This window comes from Copadichromis virginalis, linkage group LG17 (genome assembly GCF_057382275.1).
Source record: "Copadichromis virginalis isolate Kocher_CV1m ecotype Utaka linkage group LG17, C_Virginalis_male_GT1.1, whole genome shotgun sequence".
Taxonomy (NCBI): Eukaryota; Metazoa; Chordata; class Actinopteri; order Cichliformes; family Cichlidae; genus Copadichromis; species Copadichromis virginalis.
This window is the reverse complement of record NC_140634.1, coordinates 5886158-5908542: the sequence shown is the minus strand read 5'-3', so window position 1 is coordinate 5908542 and position 22385 is coordinate 5886158. Positions and strand designations below refer to the sequence as shown.

Here is a 22385-nt window from a genome sequence, read left to right as displayed (position 1 = left end):
GGTGGTGTAGTCTGCGTCTGCGTGCGTTTGTGCCCACATTTGTAGTGGCGTGCTGATTTACACTCCTCTGCACTGGGTTAGTTTTAGTGATGTGACTGTATATTGTAAAGTATGAGATAATGAAGGAACAAATAAAATGATTAACTTACTCAGTGGATCTAATTTTGACTTAAAAAAAAAAAAAAAAAAAGTAAGGCACTCAAATAAAAAATGAGACCGACTTTTATAGTAAGTGTAAAATCATGGACTCATATAATCTACCTACCCATTCTTAGAATGTGAATATTATTTCGGTGTTTAATGAGGTGCCAAACCGAGCACGTTGACCGCCGCAGCAGGAATGCCAAATGGGTGAATCTTCTTCGAGAGGAGTCGTCATATGTCTCCTGCATACATCATCAAAGAAGCACGTCTCTCCCCCTCCTGGCTTTTACAGCAGCAAAGCCATTTTCCATTTACATACTAGAAACTTGTGAATGTCCTTGGGGAACTCTCTCCCTCTCTCTCCCTTTTGAAAGCACTCATGCTCAAGCTTCTGCACACACCAGCGATCGACTCATGAATCTGAATAGGAGAGGTTTTCGATGTTTAGACAGCTCAGGGAAAAAAACAAAACAAAAAAAACCCTGACACCCCCCCAACAGTTGACATGTTGATGAAACTGTGTGTGTGTGTGTGTGTGTGTGTGTGTGTGTGCGCGCGCGCCTTGGATTTACTATAATATCTATATCCTTTGCATATAGGAGAGTTCATATTGGTTTTTAACTCAAATTCTGTATTTGCACAAATTTCAGGTGAACTAGGTTGGACCCTTACTTAATAGTACTTTAAGTTGCTGCAGGCTTGTAGGTCCTATGATGTTGAAACTGACATTGATGCATTGGTTTAATTCCTTTTCCTCAATTTAATGTGAGTAATCTGTATCTGCAGGTATTTAAAAAATACAAATAAACACCTTGGCAGTCATGTTTCTTTAAATTACCATACAGGAAATAGGCCTGTACTTGCTGGGGTGAGAACACTTTGCTTCACAGACTTGACAAAAGACAGGAGAATCTGCCAGAGGCTAAATTTTCTCTTTATTCAGCCAGTTCCAGATGATTCATTCATTCATTCATTTATGGCTAATAAGGGAGATGGCTTGCTTTGTTTTCCTTTTTTTTTTTTTTTTTTTTGTATTAGCCCTTTCCGACATCTGTGCTCACTCATTCTGCCTATCCTCCGGGAATTTAGTTGTTTCAATTCTGAGCTAAAGAGAATCTCATATGTGTGTCTATTCAAAACAAAACACATAGTTGGCTGCTGGTAAGAAGTGCTATAGGGAGAAAAATAAATAGTACATATCACTGCCCTTTCTTCTCATGAAGCTGCATCTCAAATCTTATTACCTAGATAATCGGCCCTGTAAAGTCCCACATTTGAGCCCACACTAAAAAAACAAAAACAAAAAAACCTGACCTGGCAAAAACTAGTACCGACAATTTCTGAATAAAATATGTTGAGTATTTTTGTAGACAAAAAATTAAGAATGTTCTATTTTTATTCAGCTTGCATGTTGGATTGAAACAACATGACAAGTACAACAAAAACAAAAATATCAGTAGGTAATCTAATCCAAATTTCCAACCGAGAAAACAGTTTAGTTAAACAGATGCATATTTTTCATTTCAAAGATTTTCACCACCTACCATTTTTGAGACCTACTGCCCTTAAGCAGTCTTTCAAACCATCCATCCATCCAGGTTTTCAGGCAAATAAGAGATTGTGAAATAGATTATGATTGTAGATGAAATGACTCATATAATAGTGTTTTTTCTACTGTAATTTATGGCTGTTATTCCCACCAGTGTGTACAGACTTATAGAGGCGGCGTTTGTAATGGAAATTTCATAAAGGAAAAAGTTCTTTCAGAACTTAAACATAAACCTGAATGTACTTTAATATTACTCAGCACATTTTAACGTAACCATGTAGCACTAGTTAGCTTGTAAGCATAATTCCACTTGTGCTAGTTAAATAAATGTATGCTCAAATGCCAAATAATGCATTTATTCACCACAGATGAATAAGTGGAATGGACCGTCATCAGTTTCTTTTATTTATTTTATTAGTTAGCCTGCCATCTAGCTAAGCTACCTTTAGATTGAGCTATGTGACATAAATGGGAGCTGCATACACTCTAATCAGAAGAGTCAGACATGTTTGAGAGAGGATTGTTAAAGTCTGACTACTACTATTTGTTTTCACTAATAAATATATTTTATTGTGTTTTAGAAAAACAAAACGGTTTGGCTCTCATTTGTTCCCCTTGTCTGTTTTAATTCTGCCGTCAGCAGCTCCTCATGTTGCATTTGAAGCCTTTCTTCCACCTGCCTTGATTTAGCTAAGGTTGGTGCAAGTGTTAAGTTAAGGAGCTTGCATCTCAAAGGCGTGATTATGAAGGTAGAATCATTTCGACACAGTGACTCTACAAACATAACTTTGGTTAAAAGCAGACAAACTTGAAGAAACAAGGGTGAGTAACATTGCTAATTACTCATGAGTAATGGATGTGAAAACATATGACATACAAGTATTTGCAGCATGTTTGGGTTTGATTTGAAGCCAATGTGCCAACCACTTGATCACATCTTAAGTCCAAGGTCTATGTTAGGTCCAAGATAATCACTGGGCTCGCTGTAAGTCGTATTTCTTTCCCTAACCAAAGGTCTACATAAGAGTTTCTGGGCCTATCGACTGCACTCCACGCGTGCCAAAACCAACAGGTGCACATGTCTAATCTCTCTTTGTTTGCATTTCTTTTTCTGCCTCTGTCTTTTTCCTTCTCGGCCTTTGATCTCTTCAGACTCTCAACCTCAAACACCAGCTCTCCCTGCTTTTATCATGGGTCACTTTTGTGTCGTCATCTGCTTGATCACTGTTCATTTCTTCCTCTTCCTACTTTAATCCTCTCTTCCTTTCCATTTTTTTTCTTTCTCTATGTCTCTCTTCCTCCTCTGCCTAGACCAGGGGTCAGCAACCTTTAGCACCCAAAGAGCCATTTGGAAGCAATTTCCACGCAAAAGAAAACACTGGGAGCCGCAAATACTTTTTGACATCTAAAATGAAGATAACACTGTATATATTGTTTTTTTTTACCTTTATGCTTTGTGTGAACAACTAAGGTGTGTTGCTTATGAAATTCATGAACTGCTATAGAGAAAATTAAATTTTCTCTATATTTCTCTATCATGACATAAATAAAATTTTATTTATGTAATTAACACATTTTGAACTCTTAAAGAAGAGGCGCTGCAGTGGAGGCGGACGCACCTGAGTGGCACCCGCAATCACGCCTCGCCGCTTTAACGTCTGTGCGGCTGTGAGCTGAAAAGCTACAGCCAGCTGTACAGCAACCGTGTGTGAAAAGTGGTCAATAAAGAGATGCTGAAAAGCCTGTTCATGCAAACATCGTCGGGTCTGCCGTGATATGTTTACAATGGGACTTCTGCTCCTGAACCTCTGCGCACAGCGTCTGGAAATCGGGGCTGTACGAAGTCACTTTCATCTTTATGCAGGACTGTAAGCTGTCATCTGTGAGGCGTGAGCGGTGTTTGTTTTTAACATAGTTCACGGTGGAGAACAGCTGCCGACATAATGTGGATCCGAAGATCCATAATTGGCCTACCTGGGGTTGAAAGTCTCGATAAAGGCACGGCGTTTCGGCGGGTATACCGGCTTCCGCAAGTGCGACGCTTATTTTGAACGATCAAAAAATAATAGAATATCATTTTATGTTTGTGTTTCAATATCACAATAATCTTCCAATTTAGAAGTACAAGTTAAAAAAAAGAATTAACATAAATAAAATACACTTCAGCTAATTACTTAAAAAAACAGACAAATTTATTTTCCCAAACCACACGGAGCCGCACTATAACGACTAAAGAGCCGCAGGTTGCCAACCCCTGGCCTAGACTAATCTTCACCGTTTTCTGTCAGGCAGGGTCGCTATCCTGTGAGATAGTTTTCCTACAAATTGAACAGGTAAAAGAGGAAATTTGTGTGTTTGTGCATTTTATGTGTGTACTTTGGCAGTGAGGTTTCCTGCCGCAAATGAGGGTCACAACTCAAAAACTGTCCTCCTTTTTATATAATCCGCTCGTGTACAGACACAGAGCGTTTGCCAATTTAAACCGTTCAGGTGTCAAACAAGAATGAACAAACTTCTCAACGTGTGATGTCTCAAGCTGTGTTATTTGTTCCATCCTCATGTGTACGTCTATATGACTGTGCATAAATGTCCTTATATATTTCTGTAATTTGGCCAAGCATGGGTTCGCTGTTTTTCTTCCTCACCACAGCTCCCAGGTTACCTCCCTTGGCACGCAAAAGTAGCCAACACAAATCCTGCATCCAGTTAATCATCTCATGCCATAAAGACGAATGTTGTGTTACACTGCAGCACTCATTATTCAGGCTGTAATGACCTCCAGTCTTAATAACAGTGCATTTATGAAAAATCCATTCGCCGCGTTGTCATTTGTATGTTATGGTTGATACCTGTTGCTTTATCAGGAAAATGTGTTTTGTACATTTAGTTTAACATGCACTGAATCTTTAGGAAGGTGTGTGTGGTGATTTATTTTGTCCAAGTCTGCTTAACACAGACGACATTCAATTTAAGATCAATGCATTGACAGAACAGAGACCTCTTACATGTTATGAAGCTTTATGTAGGCAAAGATTGAAAACATTTTGTGGTTCAAAATGTGCGGAAAGTGGTAGCTAGTGGCGGCTTTCTGGATCTATATTTGAAATGACACATTTTTACTGTTCAGGCTCAGCTCCCTGCATGCACAGCTGGGGCCCGCATTGCAAATTGGGTGAGTCGTGATATGTTTAAATTTACAGTACAGTCATATTGTAACATTATGTTTACTTTTTTTAAAAACAAACAAACTTCTAGTTAGGGCTAGATCAGGTGACCCTGAAACCTCCCTTAGTTATGCTACTGTTTCGTCCTGTTTAAAGGGATTTCTTTTTTCCTCCCTTGCTCATAGTGGTTTGTGTGATTTCTCGGGTTTCTAATATTGTAGGAATTTTGCCATAGAATATAAAGCACCCTGATGCAATTGTCGTTGCGATTTGGTGTATTCTCTTTTAACATCAGGTATGACATAGATCCACTTTAAAACACTGCTGTTACCAGGAAAATCCATATTAACACAATATCAAGCTTTGCATCTACAATTTCATGAATACCTTTTGCAAAAAGTTGTGCATTTGACATCTTGTTTGCTTTTTGTCAAACGGGTTGGGGTTAATCAGTACTTTCAGTCATGCCAGCAAGTGTCAGCAGTAGGGCTGCCACAAACGATTATTTTGATAGTCGACTAGTCACCGATTATTTTTGCGATTAGTCGACTAATCAGATCATCATCCATTAGATGTAAAACTACAGCTTATTGCACCAGCAGCATCTGCTCTTATATAACTATCATTAGCTTACAGCTTTAAGTGTTTAAGGTCTGTGCTAACTAAAAATAAAGACAAGATGATAGTTTATTGAATTTTAATGAAATTTGCAGATTGTTTCGGTGAAGTTTAATAAACTCCTTGCTATCTAAAATATAACAGGACACTGGAGTATATTCTGGAGCATCTCACACTTCTGATAATCAGCTGTCTGCTTGACGTTTATTCAGCTGTGTAAAAACTATAACTTTAATCTCAGACAAACTGATTTACTCAGGAACAAATAAAATACTAAAAAAAAAAAAGCCAAACAATAACATTTTAAGTTATCTAAGTGACTCATATATATTTAACCTGAGTAGCGAAAGACGGCGGTGGGTTTGAAAACGATTTGCGGGGAGTCCGGTGTTCTCACGGCGCTAGTGAGCCTAGCCCCCGGCTAGCTATCGAGCTAGTGGGTAACAGACGTCTCCGAAAACGTCGGAGCGCTTTTGAAAATATGTGGTGTCCTGATAAACTGAGCAGATATTTGAGGTTTACACAGCTACATTCTCGCCTGAAAATATGTTAAACGTTTATTTTGTGACCCAGAAAGAATAATAAGAGTAACATTAAAACTAACTAGCTGCCGCCATTGTTGGAAACTGCGCTGGGCCGCGCTATGAATTCTGGGACACAGCTGCTTCTTCTTCTTCTTCTTCGGGGTTTAACGGTAGCTGACATCCTTGTACATGCAATGCTGCCATCTTCTGTTTCAGTCCGTTATTACACTCTTAAATCCTGCCACTTATTCCTGCGCCTTTTGTGATCTTACAAAGCTTCAAACGACGCGTCGACTATTAAATCAGTCGTCGACGATTTTGATAGTCGACGTAATCGTGACTAGTCGACAAATCGTGGCAGCCCTAGTCAGCAGCAGTGAGCTGTGCTAGTTTTGCTTTGCAAAGTCAAATCCAGTGTCGTGTTGTTTAACCTTCCCTTTAGAGCGATCCTCGCTTTGGTTAATCAGTCCATGTAACTGCCTTTAGAGTACATGATTTAGAACAAAGCCCCATGACCCTCTAACAGTGTCCAGACATGATCTCACATCAGGCTCAGAAACCTGAGAAGGAGACCACCCCAGGAGAAGGAGTCGTCCCTTATTATTCTTTATCTCTTTACCATCTCTCCTACCCACTCACATTTACCTGCCTACGGTACGCATGATGATCTAGAAATGTATCTTTATTCGTATGAATCTCTGTATCACTCTCATAAGTGAGGGCTGTTGCATAATTTGATTTCCTCTCTATAGTTTATTCATGTTTTTTTTTTAGTTTTTTTTTTTATATTGTACAGTGACTAGGGAGTCAGTTAGCACTGGTTCAAATGATGTTGACAATTTCAGTCGACGTTTGTGGCTCGTTTGTGCCTTAATAATGCATTCATCAATGCCTGAAAAACTGCAAGTGAAAGCGCCTGCAGATGAGTGAACAGCATAGGAATGTGAAGATGATCCAAGATAGTTTGTGCAGACAGCGCAGGCGCCCCATCTGATTGTCCCTTCACTTTTTTGTAAGGGAGGTGGATGGGGGGGATGGTTCTTAGTGGGAAACCCAAGTTTTAAATTTTATTAGTGCTGCGTGATGAGGCCTTTGAGCCATGCGGGTCAGCGGCTTACATTTTGTCAATCTCAGCATTTTCACACACTCTTTTGAGATCTCCAAGTTCAGCTCAAGAGTCGGTATGAAGTTTTCGCCCTGCCAGGGTTACCACTAGGGTGTGACTGGGACTTGTGGTGCCAGACTGGCAAGCTGAGGTGGTTGAAGCCCGGTCCACAGGTGAAGTGTTTTGGAGACGCTGCTTGGTTTCTGTGCCGCCTCTTGGCTCCAGGTGGGTCATTTGTCATTTCGCTGGGAGCTGTAGTTTCTGAAAGGGATAATCTACAAGACCTTATTTTTGACTTATGAAGAACTTCTTAAAAAAAAAAAAAAAAAAAAAATACTTGACATGTAGTACAATGTAAGTGTGGCTGATGCTTAACAGGAAAGGACTCGCCCTTTCCCTCACTTTTCAGCTCCGTTACTTAGGGCTGCTCGATTATGGCAAAAATGATAATCACGATTATTTTCACTGAAATTGAGATCACGATTATTTGACGATATTTATTTAACCCTTTAAGACCTACCATAGAACCAAGTCCACCAGAGCTTATATTATATTTTTACATGCTGTAGTGCCATTTGTGGGAGCATTTCAAGTTGCTATACATCAATACAACTGTTATAGCCCATATTTTAATAATATGTATGCATTAAGTCCATAGTAAGTACATTAATTGCAAAAAAGTGCAATAAACTACAAAAAAAATTGAAAATCGCTTTTGTTTTGTTTACATATATTTCTACTTGGAGAAATTTAAGAGGTTTATCCCTCAAAACTTTAAATACAATAAAGTTGCAAAAAATAGTTTACAACAACAGGAAATTTATTTTGAGTGTCTTCATAGTTTTATTTTGGAGATACAGCAATTTTTATATACTGCAGGAAAAACAAAAAACAATCCTATGATGCAAATTTGCAAAGAAAACAGCATGTGCATCATTTCACTGTGGGAAGTGTTACGAACAGCTGATAGGAACGGCAAAGCGTGTTTCTGGAATATTATGTTTTTGTTCCTGCAAGCGCTTTTTATGCAGTTTTTGCAAAGCTATATGTGGAACGAAACCGTGACCGAGGACAAGCTGATGGCATAAGATGTAAGTACAACTCCTCCGGTTTCATATGCAAAACAAATTATTGCGCTAGCTTACACAGTTCAGGTTCTACAGGGATTTAACAATAGTTACGCAAAACGGAGCTTACTGCTCTGACCGGCTTTAAAGGGTTAACAATGACTTTAAAAAAATAATATAAAATAGTGTGCAACACCACTGAAGTTTTTTTTTTTTTTAAACTCTCTTTTCAACCAACGGCAGTCACTCTCCAAATAACTTCTGCTTAGCTTTCCGAGCTTCCCTCGGGTCCTCTTAATCAGCGGTCTCCAACCTTTTTTGCGCCACGGACCGGTTTATGCCCGACAATATTTTCACGGACCGGCCTTTAAGGTGTCGCGGATAAATGAGGGAGGGGCTAATAATCGGCTCAGTCATTTTTAATGATCGTTGAAAGCCCAGATCGTAATCGTGATTAAAATTCGATTAATTGAGCAGCCCTACCGTTACTATTATTTGAAGGTATTGATCAGATAACCCTTTAATAACCTGATTAATACAGTAACTGACAAGTGTTTTTGTCATGAAGTATACTTCTTAACGTGGTGCCTGTTCATTCAAACAAACAAACAAGCACTGTGCAGCCCTGCAGTGGTGTTTTAACAAAAAACAAAAGTCATTTCTGAATGTCTTGATATAAAGAAAAAAAATCAAAGCACTTCTAAAAACAGTATTTTCTCATTATCACGTGTTCCTTTGTTCAAACTAATTTGACCACAGTGTGTGTGTGGTTTTGTCTTCGCCCTCTTTTAGTCCATAGATTTTATCAGCTTAATGGGGGTGCTCAGGTATGCAGCTCTGATCAGCCTTTGGAACATTTTCACATTGGCTCCATTTTAGCAGCAAGATGTTATTCCCATAACCCGCTGCAGGCCCGATGCCACTGCAGACACGTATTATATTTATATAAAATAAAATATAGTTTGTGTGGGGGGTGCAAAATGTACAATCTCTAAGATTGTACATTTTGCACCATCCTTAAAACTATGTAATCTTTTATTAACAGTTAGCAACGTCCTTATTAAGAATTAATTTTTCACAAGGTTTCAGTATATCCAATTAGTCAGCTGTTAGTGTGTGGTTGCTGTGGCCTGAGGCCTTGTTTTAATGACTCGATTGCCTTGACTTCAAAGACCTCGTGTGGTGAAAACCATAAGGTAATGACTTGTGACCAAAGCCTCATACCACATGTACTTTGACAGGCACACCCCACAGTTTGTGCTACGAGGAAGAAGCCGGATAATGGGACAAAACTGCAACCTTTGAGTGATGTGTGCTAGGATGTAGTTGCATCAGTTTCTTAAACTGTTTCTTTCTTTTTTTTTAAAAAAAAAAGTATTATTATTATTTATTTTTGTATCTGAGACCTTCTCATTTCTGCCAGCGGTTAGTGCACAATACACTTGACAACTGAGTCCTAATTTTTTAACACTGTTTGCCAGACCTAAGATAGGTGTTTCCAATATCCCTGTGTTGGTGTTGTTTCTGGGCAATCATAATTAATGTTGGTCCCAGATATTCAAAGCTGAAAGTGACCAATCACATTGTTATATGTGACTGGTTATTGTGATATTGTCATAATGTTGGAAAATTTGTAGGGGGGAAAAAAACCTGCCAGTGTCCACCAACATTAATGATCCTGGAATACCACAAACATGGATACAGCCGATCTTGCCTTTAAGATAATGTAGATTATAATTGTCTTTGTCCTGTCTTCTTTCCCTCACCCTCAACCGGTCGGGGCAGATGGCCGCCCCTCCCTGAGCCTGGATCTGCTGGAGGTTTCTTCCTGTTAAAAGGGAATTTTTCCTTCCCACTGTTGCCAAAGCGCTTGCTCAAAGGGGGTCATATGATTGTTGGGGTTTTCTCTCTATTATTGTAGGGTCTCACCTTACAATATAAAGAGTCTTGAGGCGACTGCTGTTGTGATTTGGTGCTGTATAAATAAAAATGAGTCACATTGAATTGAATGTAGCTAGGTTATGTCAGTGTTCTTGAGTGTGGACTAGTGCTAGGCCACATTTCCACCTTTTACCGTGCCATGTTTTGTCTACTGTACTTACAAGCATTTTGTGAAATAGCAAAGACAATGTCCACCACATGGCTGCACCGCAGTTGTGTTTTCTGTTTATTTAACTCTCCCAGTTTGTTCTGTTGAAATAGCAACCTCTAGATTTTGTGGGGAAGCACAACATTAAGTTGATGAAAGAGAGGATAAAATAATGAAACTGAAATGCAGCTTAGCTATTGTTTTTAAATGAGGGCAAAACTATTTCGTTCCACAAACAAGTCCTCATGCCAATCTGCATTTCTTTCCCTTCTATCTTTCTCCTCTCTTTACTGCTCTAGTCTGACCCAGCCCCACTTTTTCCTAGCTTTTCTTGTTCCCCCTCCTCTACTCCTCCGCCCTCCGTTCCCTCCCTTGTTTTCTCTCACATGTGGAAAGCATTATATCCTGTCTGGTGGAGAGAGGGAGAGAGCGCAAACTTCCCAGTCTGAGACTGAGAGCTTCTTGGGGAGGCCCAGGGGTGGTGGGTAGTGTTAGGGTTTATACGGTGGTGACTCTCGCTCTCTTTCTCTCAGGCCTCATGCTGTTTGGATAAAAAAAAGGGGGGTTTGTTTTTTCAATGCACCACAGCACCCTATAGCTGACAGGCTTCACCCTCCCAGTGCATTAGACTGGAGGACACACTGGAGAAAGTCCAGTCAGAATTTATCAGTACAGGCACCGGCTCCCCTCACACACCCCAGCATATGTCAGGTGAATTATATGTAAAGATTCAAGCTGAAAATATGTCTCCTTTGTTTCCTTTCTTGGAATAGATCAGAGCAGATTTATTACACTTTTGTTTCCCAAGTAGTTTTTATTTTCATTTTTGTGGATTTGCTCATTTCGTCTTAGATTTTATAGATGGAAAATGTTTAGTTTTGCCTTTTTTATGAGTTGAGTGTCAGTTTCAGTTTTTCTTTGAATGTTATCAATAACGGGGCAAAAGCGGGTGACTCACATGTCAGATGCTTAGCATTAAAATTGTCATGTAGACACTCCAAGTCTAAATAAACACTGAAAATGAGAAAATGATCTTATTTCTTATTTTTGTGAGTGCATAATGTTTTTATTTATTTTTTTATTTTATTTTAGACAAATTTGTTTTTTTATATACCTCTGGTTTTACTTTTTGGTTTCAGTTTTCACTAATGCAAAAAAGTGGCATTTTTCTCAGTTTCTCAGAAATCCTACATATAATTTACCAAAATATCAACAATAATTACCCCCCCCCCCCCCCCCCCCCAAAAAAAAAAAAAAAAAAAAATTAAAAGTTAAAAATTTGGCCATTTCCAAAGAACTTTCATCAGTACAGAACTAGATCACAGTTAATCTCTACTGCAATCCAGATTTATGGATTTCTGCAGGTAAAGCCACATTAACTTTGTTTCTGCACTCTCCTTTGCTCTTCGTCATAGCAGGAACAGTGGGCTAATAAGGATAACTTAACTTCTGAAGCTTTGGTCTTGAGATAAACCTTCAGTGCTTGGGCCTGGAGAGCTGCCGGGCTGAATAAATGTGAAGAATTTAGAATGGACATCAGGACTGTTCCAAGTGCATCCTGGGAATGAAAGCTTTCCTTAAAAAAAGCTGTTTTATGGAGATATAAAATCTAGGTGTATGCAGTCCTCCCAGCACACACACACACTTTTCTAACATAAACATTCAGAGGACATAACTACATGTTGAGAAAATTGAAAATGCTACCCCAGTCAATCCGAAAATGCTGAACTGCAAAGAAGCCTTTGAAAAGCAGCTAAAGTGCACGCTTGCACTCCCCACACTAACACAGTGTGTGGGCTTGGGCTTTGGGGCTATCGCCTCAGGTTGTCTGTTAGTTAGATTCACACAAATTAATTTGGCCCTAACCCCACCCCAATGCAGCAACAAGCAGTTGGCAGACACTGACGGACGGTCATTTAATTAACCGACCTGCTCCACTGGGTTGAAATGGAGACGCACTTAATTAGTGAGGGTTTGGTTTCTCTATGGCCATTATACTGGCATTTAGAGATCCATCTTTGACATGCCTTTTCTTACTGTACTCCCTCCCTCTTCTCCTCCTCTTTCATGGTTGAAGGCATTTTTTTTTTTTTTTTTTTTTTTTTTTTACATTGATGCATAGAAATGAATCAAAAAAGTAAGACTGGGTCTTTGACAGGCTTAACATACTTTTAAACAAAAAAAAAACCAAAAAAAAAAACCCCAAGCCTTGTAAACAGCTTGTAAAAGTTTAACCTGAGAAGATTGGATAGCCATAGCTGTGACATTATCAGTCAGGAGCTACTTATAGGACTTGGATTGGTCTGATCTGGCTGTGAATTAACAGACCGGTGTGGTGAGATGGTGATTGTGTAAATGGTGTGAATTCCTTGCAGCATGGTTCGATCATTTTTGGTGTAATTTTATTTTTAATTCCCATCTAATCACATTTATTTTACTGATTTGAATAATAATAAAAGTGCTTTTATTTCGTTAATATGCGGCATTTGGCTCTGACTAGAGAAGTGCTTTTAATATTTGGCTTCTCACTGAGCTGCAGATAGTTAGAATTAAAAGGAGCTTCGTCATATTTTGTAAAACATTGCTGTTAGTGCACCAGGTTTACCCCCAAAGGAAATGCATACGTCCTTAGGCTTTCTACTTCTCTTCTTCTGACCTGTGTGTTGTGGAGCTGCAAACTGCAGGTATAATTATTTCAGCCCTTTTTGGCTGCCTTGGGAAAATACAAAAATTGGGCTCCTGCTCTCTCTTCCTTGCCTTTCCTGGGAGGCGAGGATGGGGATAAACACATGGCAAGGGTCTGGGGGAAAACAAACACACGTGCACACACATCAGAGGAGGAACTCTAATGCTGCATCCTCGGCCCCCAGCCCTCTGTAGTGCCATGAGCTGGGAGTTGGCTGGGAAGCAGGGAGGAAGCAAGGGGGAGGGTAAAAAAAGGAGAGAAGCTGTGTACCAGCAGCATGGAGGAAGAAGCCGTTACTGTCCCTTGGGCTTTAATATTAAGCCTTTATCTGTCAGCTATATGGAAACCAGTCTCTCTGGCCCTACAGCTCCAACACATCTACACAGGCTGGATTTAAATTGTCTGTGGATGAATGTGACCTTCACCTTCATGGAGATTTCTTACAGTAGATTGAGCAACACACATGTACAAAGGCACTCTGCAGTTTCTATTTTTTTATAGCAGTCATACCTATTTGATTCAGCTGGCACATGGTGAATATGAATTTGTGTCTCAGTGAGGCTCCCAGTTTGCCCTGTAGTGTGTTCACCGATGAACCACGGACCACTAAAGACAGCCCTGAAGACAGGATGAGAGAGAGAGAGAGAGAGAGAGAGAGAGAGAGAGAGAGAGAGAGACCCACTCTTTGAAGATCGATGAATTGCTAATATGTTCATTCCCAATCTGACGACTTCTGCTTCTTATCTTCCTTATTTTTTGCCTTTCTGTAATTTTTATTCTCCGCAGTCTTTTTCTTTACTACTAGTTTTTCCTTTTTGAAAAAAAAAAAAACCTACACGAATGACTCTCTAAGTCTCCATCATGTGGTTGGTGTCATCAGTCTTCTGTCTGGATTTTCTTCCCTACATCCCTGGGAACAGAAGACTCACTTTAAGTAAGAAGAGCCTCTTATGGTAGTTTGACATCCCCAAGAGGGCCTGACTGAGGAGATGAAGTGGTAGAGCTAATTAAATGGATACATATGGTTCCAGTGTTGATATGAGATGGGTGCAAAGAGGATGCAAAAGTTAAGGAGAAACCTAAGGGAGTCTGCTTTAGAACTGCAAAAGGCTGTGACGTGTTAATCATTTTCTCTTCCTGCAACTGAGAAAATAAATAAAGCAGTGAAAAAGTTTAAAGGAGTCAGATATTCTCATAAGTGAGGGCAGTATTTCCCTGTATGTCTCAGCCTACATGAATTATCCACAGTAAATGTACCATAGCTCTGAAAAGCTACCAAGTCCCTATATTTAGTTAGTGGAAGCTTACAGTTTGAGCTTCCACTAAGGTTTGGGCATTCCTGGGAACCACTCATCTGTGTCTAGGATTAACCCCATGGTGAATGGCTTTAAAATCTGGCCTAATGAGTCGAAGGCTGGAGCTCTGCAATCAATGCACAAGTCATCTGAATGCAATGCTTCCCATGTAGAGCCAGGGTTAGCCTTTTTGATGTGTCGTTAGAGACATGCGTTTTGGACCTTGCAGCAGTGCAATAAAATCTAAATGTTATGTATGGATGACATTTTGTCACTAAAGGCAAATGTTATTTAAAAAAACTCTTTTATCACAAATTTTAAACGTAAGACAATTTGGTATGTTAGTGGCAAGGGAAAACATTTACTGTTGTGTGAACTTTAACCAAGGGATAATTCAAAAAAGTGTTTTGAATTAGAATTATTTTGTGAAAACAAAACGCCAAAAAGGACCAGGAGAAGTATATTAGCCCCCTGCAAAACTGACTGTTATTGAGCTATAGCACAGACCATTGCTGTGCAATGATGTGCTTTAATTTTGTAGTGCTCACAGCTTGTGAAATGAAGCTGAACCTGAGGCGTATGTTATTTACACACAGACAAACTTCAGCAAAGGTTTGAGCTGTCACTTGAAAAAGGCAACCCATGGAAAAACAAGATAAATCAGTTAAGGCTTGCTCACAAAACATGAGATTGATATACAAAGTTATCACAGCATATCCAAGTGTCACAAACTGGAGTGAGAAATATCAAGAAGTATCAAAGAGAGCCACACAGCGCGGAACAAGCCTGACAGAGGAAGAAAGTAGAAGTAGTGAGAGATGTGTCTAAAGACCTCAGAACAACTGCCAAGACACTACTGAATGACTTGCCATGTCAGGAATTGTAGTCTCAATGATGAAAATCATTAGACCCCTATGCAGGAATGGACCGTGAGGTTGCAGACCAAGAAAAGCTCCACTCCTACAAAAGATGCCCCTTTAAGTTAGACTGAGGAATGTTAAAGACAGCCTGGTGAGAGATTATACTTAATGGAAGCACATCCTTTGGTCCAATGTGACAAAATTAGAGCTCTTTGACCTAAGAGATGATATAGCGAAAGAATGGAGGAGTGTACAGCCCAAAAAACAGTGAAACACAAGGGTGGGAGCATTATGCTGTGGGAAAGCCTTAGTGTGTGTAGAACTATCAATCTCCTCAAGGTGAAAGGAAGCATAGAGATAGAATTTGTCAGGATATGTGAATGAAACTTAAAACAACTTATCAAGCAAAAAAGATACCCAACTGAAAATTGGCATCAGGGGAGCTAATAATTTTGAAGCAAATTTAAAAAAAGAGTGTAAGCATTCAAAATAAAACGAGGATGTTTGGAAAAGGTGGTCCTCCCTGAGCCTGGTTCTGTCAGAGGTTTCTTCCTGTTAAATGGGAGTTTTTCCTTCCCACTGTTGCCAAGTGCCTGCTCATAGGGGTCATCTTTTCATTGGTCTTTTCTCTCTATTATGATAGTGTCTTCACCTTACAATTTAAAACACAGGGATCTGTTTTTGTGATTTAACACTCTATAAATAAAACTCAATTGAATGAAAGTATTAAAATAAAAAACACACACACACGGTTAAACATTAACACAGTTCCAAAGTTTCCACTAGAATGCTCTTTGTTTGAAAAAGGTCTTGTTTAACCTTCCCCTTGTGCATCAGACATCTAAAATGAACATTTGTGTCATTTTCTGGTATTTGTAATTTGTCTTCTTTCATGATGCTGAGGTTTACCCAACAGAGTAAGCTACAAGGTGTGTAGGGAAGTCTGAGTGTCCCCTGGTACTCCAGTTTTGTGCATGTGTGATTGTGGGTCACAGGAGGCCACAGGACCGTGGTGGCCCGAGCAGCCTCAGGCGTCTCAGGTTTCAGAGCTGAGCATTCCTCTCCAGCTGCTCCATAGCTGTGAAAACCGCAAAGCAGCTCTAACAACAAACACTCTAGGCACTGGGGGGAAAGCCGGCTAACCTGTGGCTAATCAGCAACAACCGCTCTGCTCTCTTCAGGATTTGTTCGCAATTTCTCAAGATTGCTTGCTAAATGGAAAAACACATATTTCCCCTTCACAGTGCCTACTCCTCCCCCTTTCTCCTTCTCTTTTGTTATTGCAGTCTTTAAGTTTTAAAAGTGATTGCTGCTAAGTGGCGGAAGCTCTGTTTGAGTGTACTTTGGTCGTGTTTATTTGACAGTTCCATGTATTGGACCTTCGTCCCCCACCCACCCAAGAAGGGCGTGGAACTGTAGACTGTCTGGGCTTGGTGTTGCACTTTGCAAATAACTCAGTAGTGAAATGTGCTCGTGTGTTTGTAATAACACAATTAAAGTGTTTTGTGTGTTAGTGACTTGCTCTGTAAAATGAAATGAATATGCACAAAAGCAATCACTAGTAACGAGGACCACTGACTCCCATTTACACACTCAAAACTCAAAATTGTGTGTTTATTCCAGCCAGTGTTTATAAGCCATATTGGAAATAATTGAATTGTCAGAAATGTCATTTCATACTTAATCTACCAGTATAAGCTGAAAAGACTCATTATGAATCAGAAGAGAGCATTGTGCAGAGGTTTCAGCGAACAGTTGTATCTGTTTGTGTGTCTCTATCACTGGCTGACAATATTTGTCCTTTTTATTAGATTACATTATTTCCTAGTTAGAGTGGCAAATATTTGCTGATTTTCTGCTTTCTATTACTTTAATCCCCCCATCCCAAAACAAGTCTCTTGGTCTTCTTCTGTCCAACACCCTTTATTAGTACATAAGCATTGGAGCCCTCCCCCCATCCTGTAATCATCCTTTGTTGTGTTTCTAACTTGAAACTTCCAGCACAGTTCCAATTACAATGGGAAGAAAGGGAGGAAAGCATGCATAGATTATATAGGCAAAAGTGTTTGGCCGTACCGCGTAATCATTTTCTTTCTGGACTTTGGCCTGGGCCTTGTAGTTGCAGTGAAAAGAAATCTTTGTGCCTCCCAAGACATTTTTGGATGATTTTCTGCTTCCAATGTTGTGGGAACAGTTCTGTCTCAGCATGATTTTGCCCCAGTGCATAAAACATGGTCCATGAAGGCACGGTTGGATGAGTTTGGTGTGGAAGAACTTAACTGACCCCCACAAAGCCCCGACCTCAACCCCGTCAAACACCTTTTGGATGAACTAGAATGGAGAATGGGAGTATTCAATGTCACAATGCCAAAATTTTTTCCATAGACACGCTCTCTAAAATCTTATGGAAAGCCTTAGCAGAAGAACAAATGCTGTTATAGGTACAAAAGGGTGGGTGAATTTTAGAAAAAGCTAATGCGGGTGTTGTGTGTAGGTGGCCCAATACTTTTCTTGTTGTACTGTATGTTCCAAGTGTTAAAGGAAAGGTTCCTCTGATGCTGAGGCACAATATCTCCAATAATAAAATGTCTTAAAGCGTAAACTGCTTGACAACTGAGCTCACTTTGTCACCAGATATACCCTGAAACAGAGACATGTCTAACTATGGCATAAGTCCATAGTAACACAAATCCAGGTTTAGTTTATTTAAGTTGCAATCTGGGTAATTGGTGTCCTCTGGAATGTGTCTGACAAAAGGTGTGGACAGGCATCAGGAAATGGTTGGAGTGTAGAAACCAGACAATTTAAGGCTTTGTGTACGGTGGGGCAGCTTACCGTGAAACACCTGCCCGCCTGCTGCCTCAACACAAACATTAGTTGTACTGTGTTTGTAGCTGACACATGGCACCGGTGTCTGTGTTTAACAAGTGTGTATGTGTAAATAAGTAGGAGAAAAAGAGAGAGAGAGCAAATATACAAGACTCGAGAGACCATCTGAATAAATGTCTGCATGTTTCTGTGTGTCAGAGCAGGTCCGTATTTAGGCGGCTCATATAATGTTTTTCTGGGGCTCTCTGAGTGCTGAGGTCACAGCCGGACTCATTTTCTCCATGCCTTAATGCACCACTCCACATCCTCTCTGCTCAACAATATAAATCAGGAACTGTTAAAAATGTTTCAGCCTAGAAGGCGAAGGGAGGGAAATTTAACATCATCTTGCAATTCGAGCTCATAAAAACCTTCATTTTTATGCTACGGCTGACTTCTAGACTCGGGCAGGCGTTTCCCCTCCCAACTGAGAAACTGATGCAGTTGACAGGACTATGTTTTGGCAGGTAGTCAGGTTTATCATTCTCTCTGGGCCGCTAATAAAATGGATCCAGACGCACTCGTCTCAACAGAGTAATGCAACAGCACTACAGCCGGTGTTTACCTTGTCTTTTTTTTTTCTCTTTCCTCCTCATCTCTTGATTGATGAAGATAGCTGGATGCTATTAATTCAGTGTAGTCTCACAGCATCATCATGCAACAACGGGAACCCCCCCATATAACTTCTTCTTCATCCAACTTGTAGGTGTTTCAAAACTCAGAGAAGTAACATTAATGATGCTTTCACTATATTCACACGAGCCAAGGAGCCAAAATATGCAACAGGCTGCCTGAGCCCTGCAACTAAACGCTGGATGGAATGTAACTATTCTTAGCTGACACTGTTTGACAAATCCAAATATCTGGTCTTAGAAAAATCTTCTCACGTGGCTTTTTTTTGTTTTGTAATTGTGCTAGCATATTCTGCTCTAGAGTGTACTTTCTTGATTTCAGTTTTAAACACAAACAGCCAATCAAGGAGCACTAAATACAGGCGGCAAGAAAATGCAGACTAACATTCACCTCACTGTAATTTAAAGTATTATAAAAAATAAAGGGAATGAGGTTCCGATTGAAGAATTGGCCTCAAATTCTTTTGAGACTTTTTCCAGTTCTGGCTGCAGCGGACACATTTACAGGGAGTGCAGAATTATTAGGCAAATGAGTATTTTGTCCACATCATCCTCTTCATGCATGTTGTCTTACTCCAAGCTGTATAGGCTTGAAAGCCTACTACCAATTAAGCATATTAGGTGATGTGCATCTCTGTAATGAGAAGGGGTGTGGTCTAATAACATCAACACCCTATATCAGGTGTGCATAATTATTAGGCAACTTCCTTTCCTTTGGCAAAATGGGTCAAAAGAAGGACTTGACAGGCTCAGAAAAGTCAAAAATAGTGAGATATCTTGCAGAGGGATGCAGCAGTCTCAAAATTGCAAAGCTTCTGAAGCGTGATCATCGAACAATCAAGTGTTTCATTCAAAATAGTCAACAGGGTCGCAAGAAGCGTGTGGAAAAACCAAGGCGCCAAATAACTGCCCATGAACTGAGAAAAGTCAAGCGTGCAGCTGCCAAGATGCCACTTGCCACCAGTTTGGCCATATTTCAGAGCTGCAACATCACTGGAGTGCCCAAAAGCACAAGGTGTGCAATACTCAGAGACATGGCCAAGGTAAGAAAGGCTGAAAGACGACCACCACTGAACAAGACACACAAGCTGAAACGTCAAGACTGGGCCAAGAAATATCTCAAGACTGGTTTTTCTAAGGTTTTATGGACTGATGAAATGAGAGTGAGTCTTGATGGGCCAGATGGATGGGCCCGTGGCTGGATTGGTAAAGGGCAGAGAGCTCCAGTCCGACTCAGACGCCAGCAAGGTGGAGGTGGAGTACTGGTTTGGGCTGGTATCATCAAAGATGAGCTTGTGGGGCCTTTTCGGGTTGAGGATGGAGTCAAGCTCAACTCCCAGTCCTACTGCCAGTTTCTGGAAGACACCTTCTTCAAGCAGTGGTACAGGAAGAAGTCTGCATCCTTCAAGAAAAACATGATTTTCATGCAGGACAATGCTCCATCACACGCGTCCAAGTACTCCACAGCGTGGCTGGCAAGAAAGGGTATAAAAGAAGAAAAACTAATGACATGGCCTCCTTGTTCACCTGATCTGAACCCCATTGAGAACCTGTGGTCCATCATCAAATGTGAGATTTACAAGGAGGGAAAACAGTACACCTCTCTGAACAGTGTCTGGGAGGCTGTGGTTGCTGCTGCACGCAATGTTGATGGTGAACAGATCAAAACACTGACAGAATCCATGGATGGCAGGCTTTTGAGTGTCCTTGCAAAGAAAGGTGGCTATATTGGTCGCTGATTTGTTTTTGTTTTGTTTTTGAATGTCAGAAATGTATATTTGTGAATGTGGAGATGTTATATTGGTGTCACTGGTAAAAATAAATAATTGAAATGGGTTTATATTTGTTTTTTGTTAAGTTGCCTAATAATTATGCACAGTAATAGTCACCTGCACACACAGATACCCCCCTAAAATAGCTAAAACTAAAAACAAACTAAAAACTACTTCCAAAAACATTCAGCTTTGATATTAATGAGTTTTTTGGGTTCATTGAGAACATGGTTGTTGTTCTATAATAAAATTATTCCTCAAAAATACAACTTGCCTAATAATTCTGCACTCCCTGTAGTTGTTCACCCAGCCGCGGTGATGGCTTTATTAGAGCTAGAGAACTTAATTAGCTTTAATGCCATGTACGCAGGAACAGGTCCTGGTTTGACTGAGTTTTACAGTTTGTTAATGAAAAAGGTTTCCTTTAAAGTGATGGATTTGAGTTATTGGATCTCGATCAGCGTTCCTCGTGATCTAACGTCACTCTCTCTGCTTGGTTCCCTCTCTTTACAGAGGATTTTCAGCTCGTTCGTTTACACCGAGAAGACATCAAACGGAGAGACAGAAGTTCAGCAGGTGAGTAACAAAAGCTTCCTCTGTCGTGCGTGCGTGCGTGCGTGCGTGTGTGTGTGCGTGCGTGCCTTCCTGGCCATGCGTGGCGTGCCTGTGCGCGCCATGGACGGTGCCTGTCATGTGCAGAGTTGAGCCCAGCAGCGCTGAACACATGCACCAGCCATCAGAGGAAAAAGGGGGTGTATTAAAATTCTGTGGCTGCTGTCTCATTGGCTTTGAAGTTCTCTGCCTGTTTTTCCACTTGTCTGTGCTCCCTCTCTCATTCCCCCCCCCCCCCCTCTCTGTCTTCCCATCTCCCTCTGCTCACAATGTGAGCACATAGCTTTCAGTCAGACAGAATAATAAAAAAAGAAAATGAATGATTTGTTTAAAAAAAAAAAAAAAGAACCCACCATCCCCCAATCCAAGAGCTTTTTTTTGGTCGTGAATTAAAAAAAACAGTATGCACAGAATCCCTGGCATCCTATGTCACATCAGGCACGATTTGATTTTGTGTGTGTGTGTGCGTATTTTACTACTGCACGAGGGATCTTGGAAGAGTGACAGTAAACACCAGACTGGTAAACAGCCACCAGCAAGAACAGACAGGTTGATGTTTGTTTGCATTTCTCCCGCGACTATTTCTGTCTGTGCTCCAGTGTGTCATCTCATGCATGTGTTTGCGAAATATATACTATCTCACCTTGCAGGTATTTACGATTCCACAGGCAGCTAAAACTGGCTTTAAAGCGCTCTTCGTCCTTCGTCTCCATAGAAAAGCCGCCTTTCTGAACAGCTTGCAAGCCAACGGCAGTCTCTCATCTTTGAGTGCCTCTTGCTAAGGATAGTCGCGATTATGATCTTTAACACATGTCTCGCTAATTTCAGTTGAACAATTCCAACCTCTGTGTTTCCAGAAAGTCCAACAAAAAACAATAAATCTTAGCTTTCCAACTTGCGTTGCGTGTGGTGTGCTATAACAAGAAGTGATCGCAGAACAAAAGGTCCTCAATGTGGGCTCATTTGTAGCTGCTGTATGTCTGTGTCTGGCTAAGAGAGTGGGCAAAAATTCTCACTGAAACCCTTTTGAGTCGGGCCCCAGCTAATCCAGATGACAGCTCTGGCATAGCTGTGTGTGTCCGTGTCCCCGAGCCAAGCTAGGGCTCAATTAGGATGGTATCTACAGAGGAAGAGAGCAAGAAGAAAGACAGAAGGCAAGGAGCTGCAAAGGGGTCCCCTCTAACAGCTTCGAGTTTCTCCTCTGGAAATGTATTATTTAGACAGGCACACAGATGTCTGTCCCTTTCTGATGACACAGGTTCTCCCTCTTCCTGTCTGGCTTTCTTTCAGTCTTTCCTGTGAGTGTGTTCTCCATGTTGAACACATGCTGTCAGAGTGGTTGTCAATAATTAAAAATGCTGGCAACCATTAATGTTTTATCCTATGCCAGATGTGGCAGA

The 22385-nt window shown here is 40.5% G+C and overlaps 1 protein-coding gene across 1 annotated transcript in view; it reads left to right on the top strand.

Annotated features, from left to right (window-relative positions):
• cachd1 (cache domain containing 1) overlaps window positions 1-22385 on the top strand; it is a 101842-nt gene that overhangs the window by 15779 nt on the left and 63678 nt on the right. Inside the window, exon 2 of the mRNA XM_085436323.1 lies at window positions 20887-20949. Within this exon, the coding sequence (XP_085292449.1) occupies window positions 20887-20949 (63 nt within the window). The remainder of the gene's footprint in view (window positions 1-20886; window positions 20950-22385) is intronic.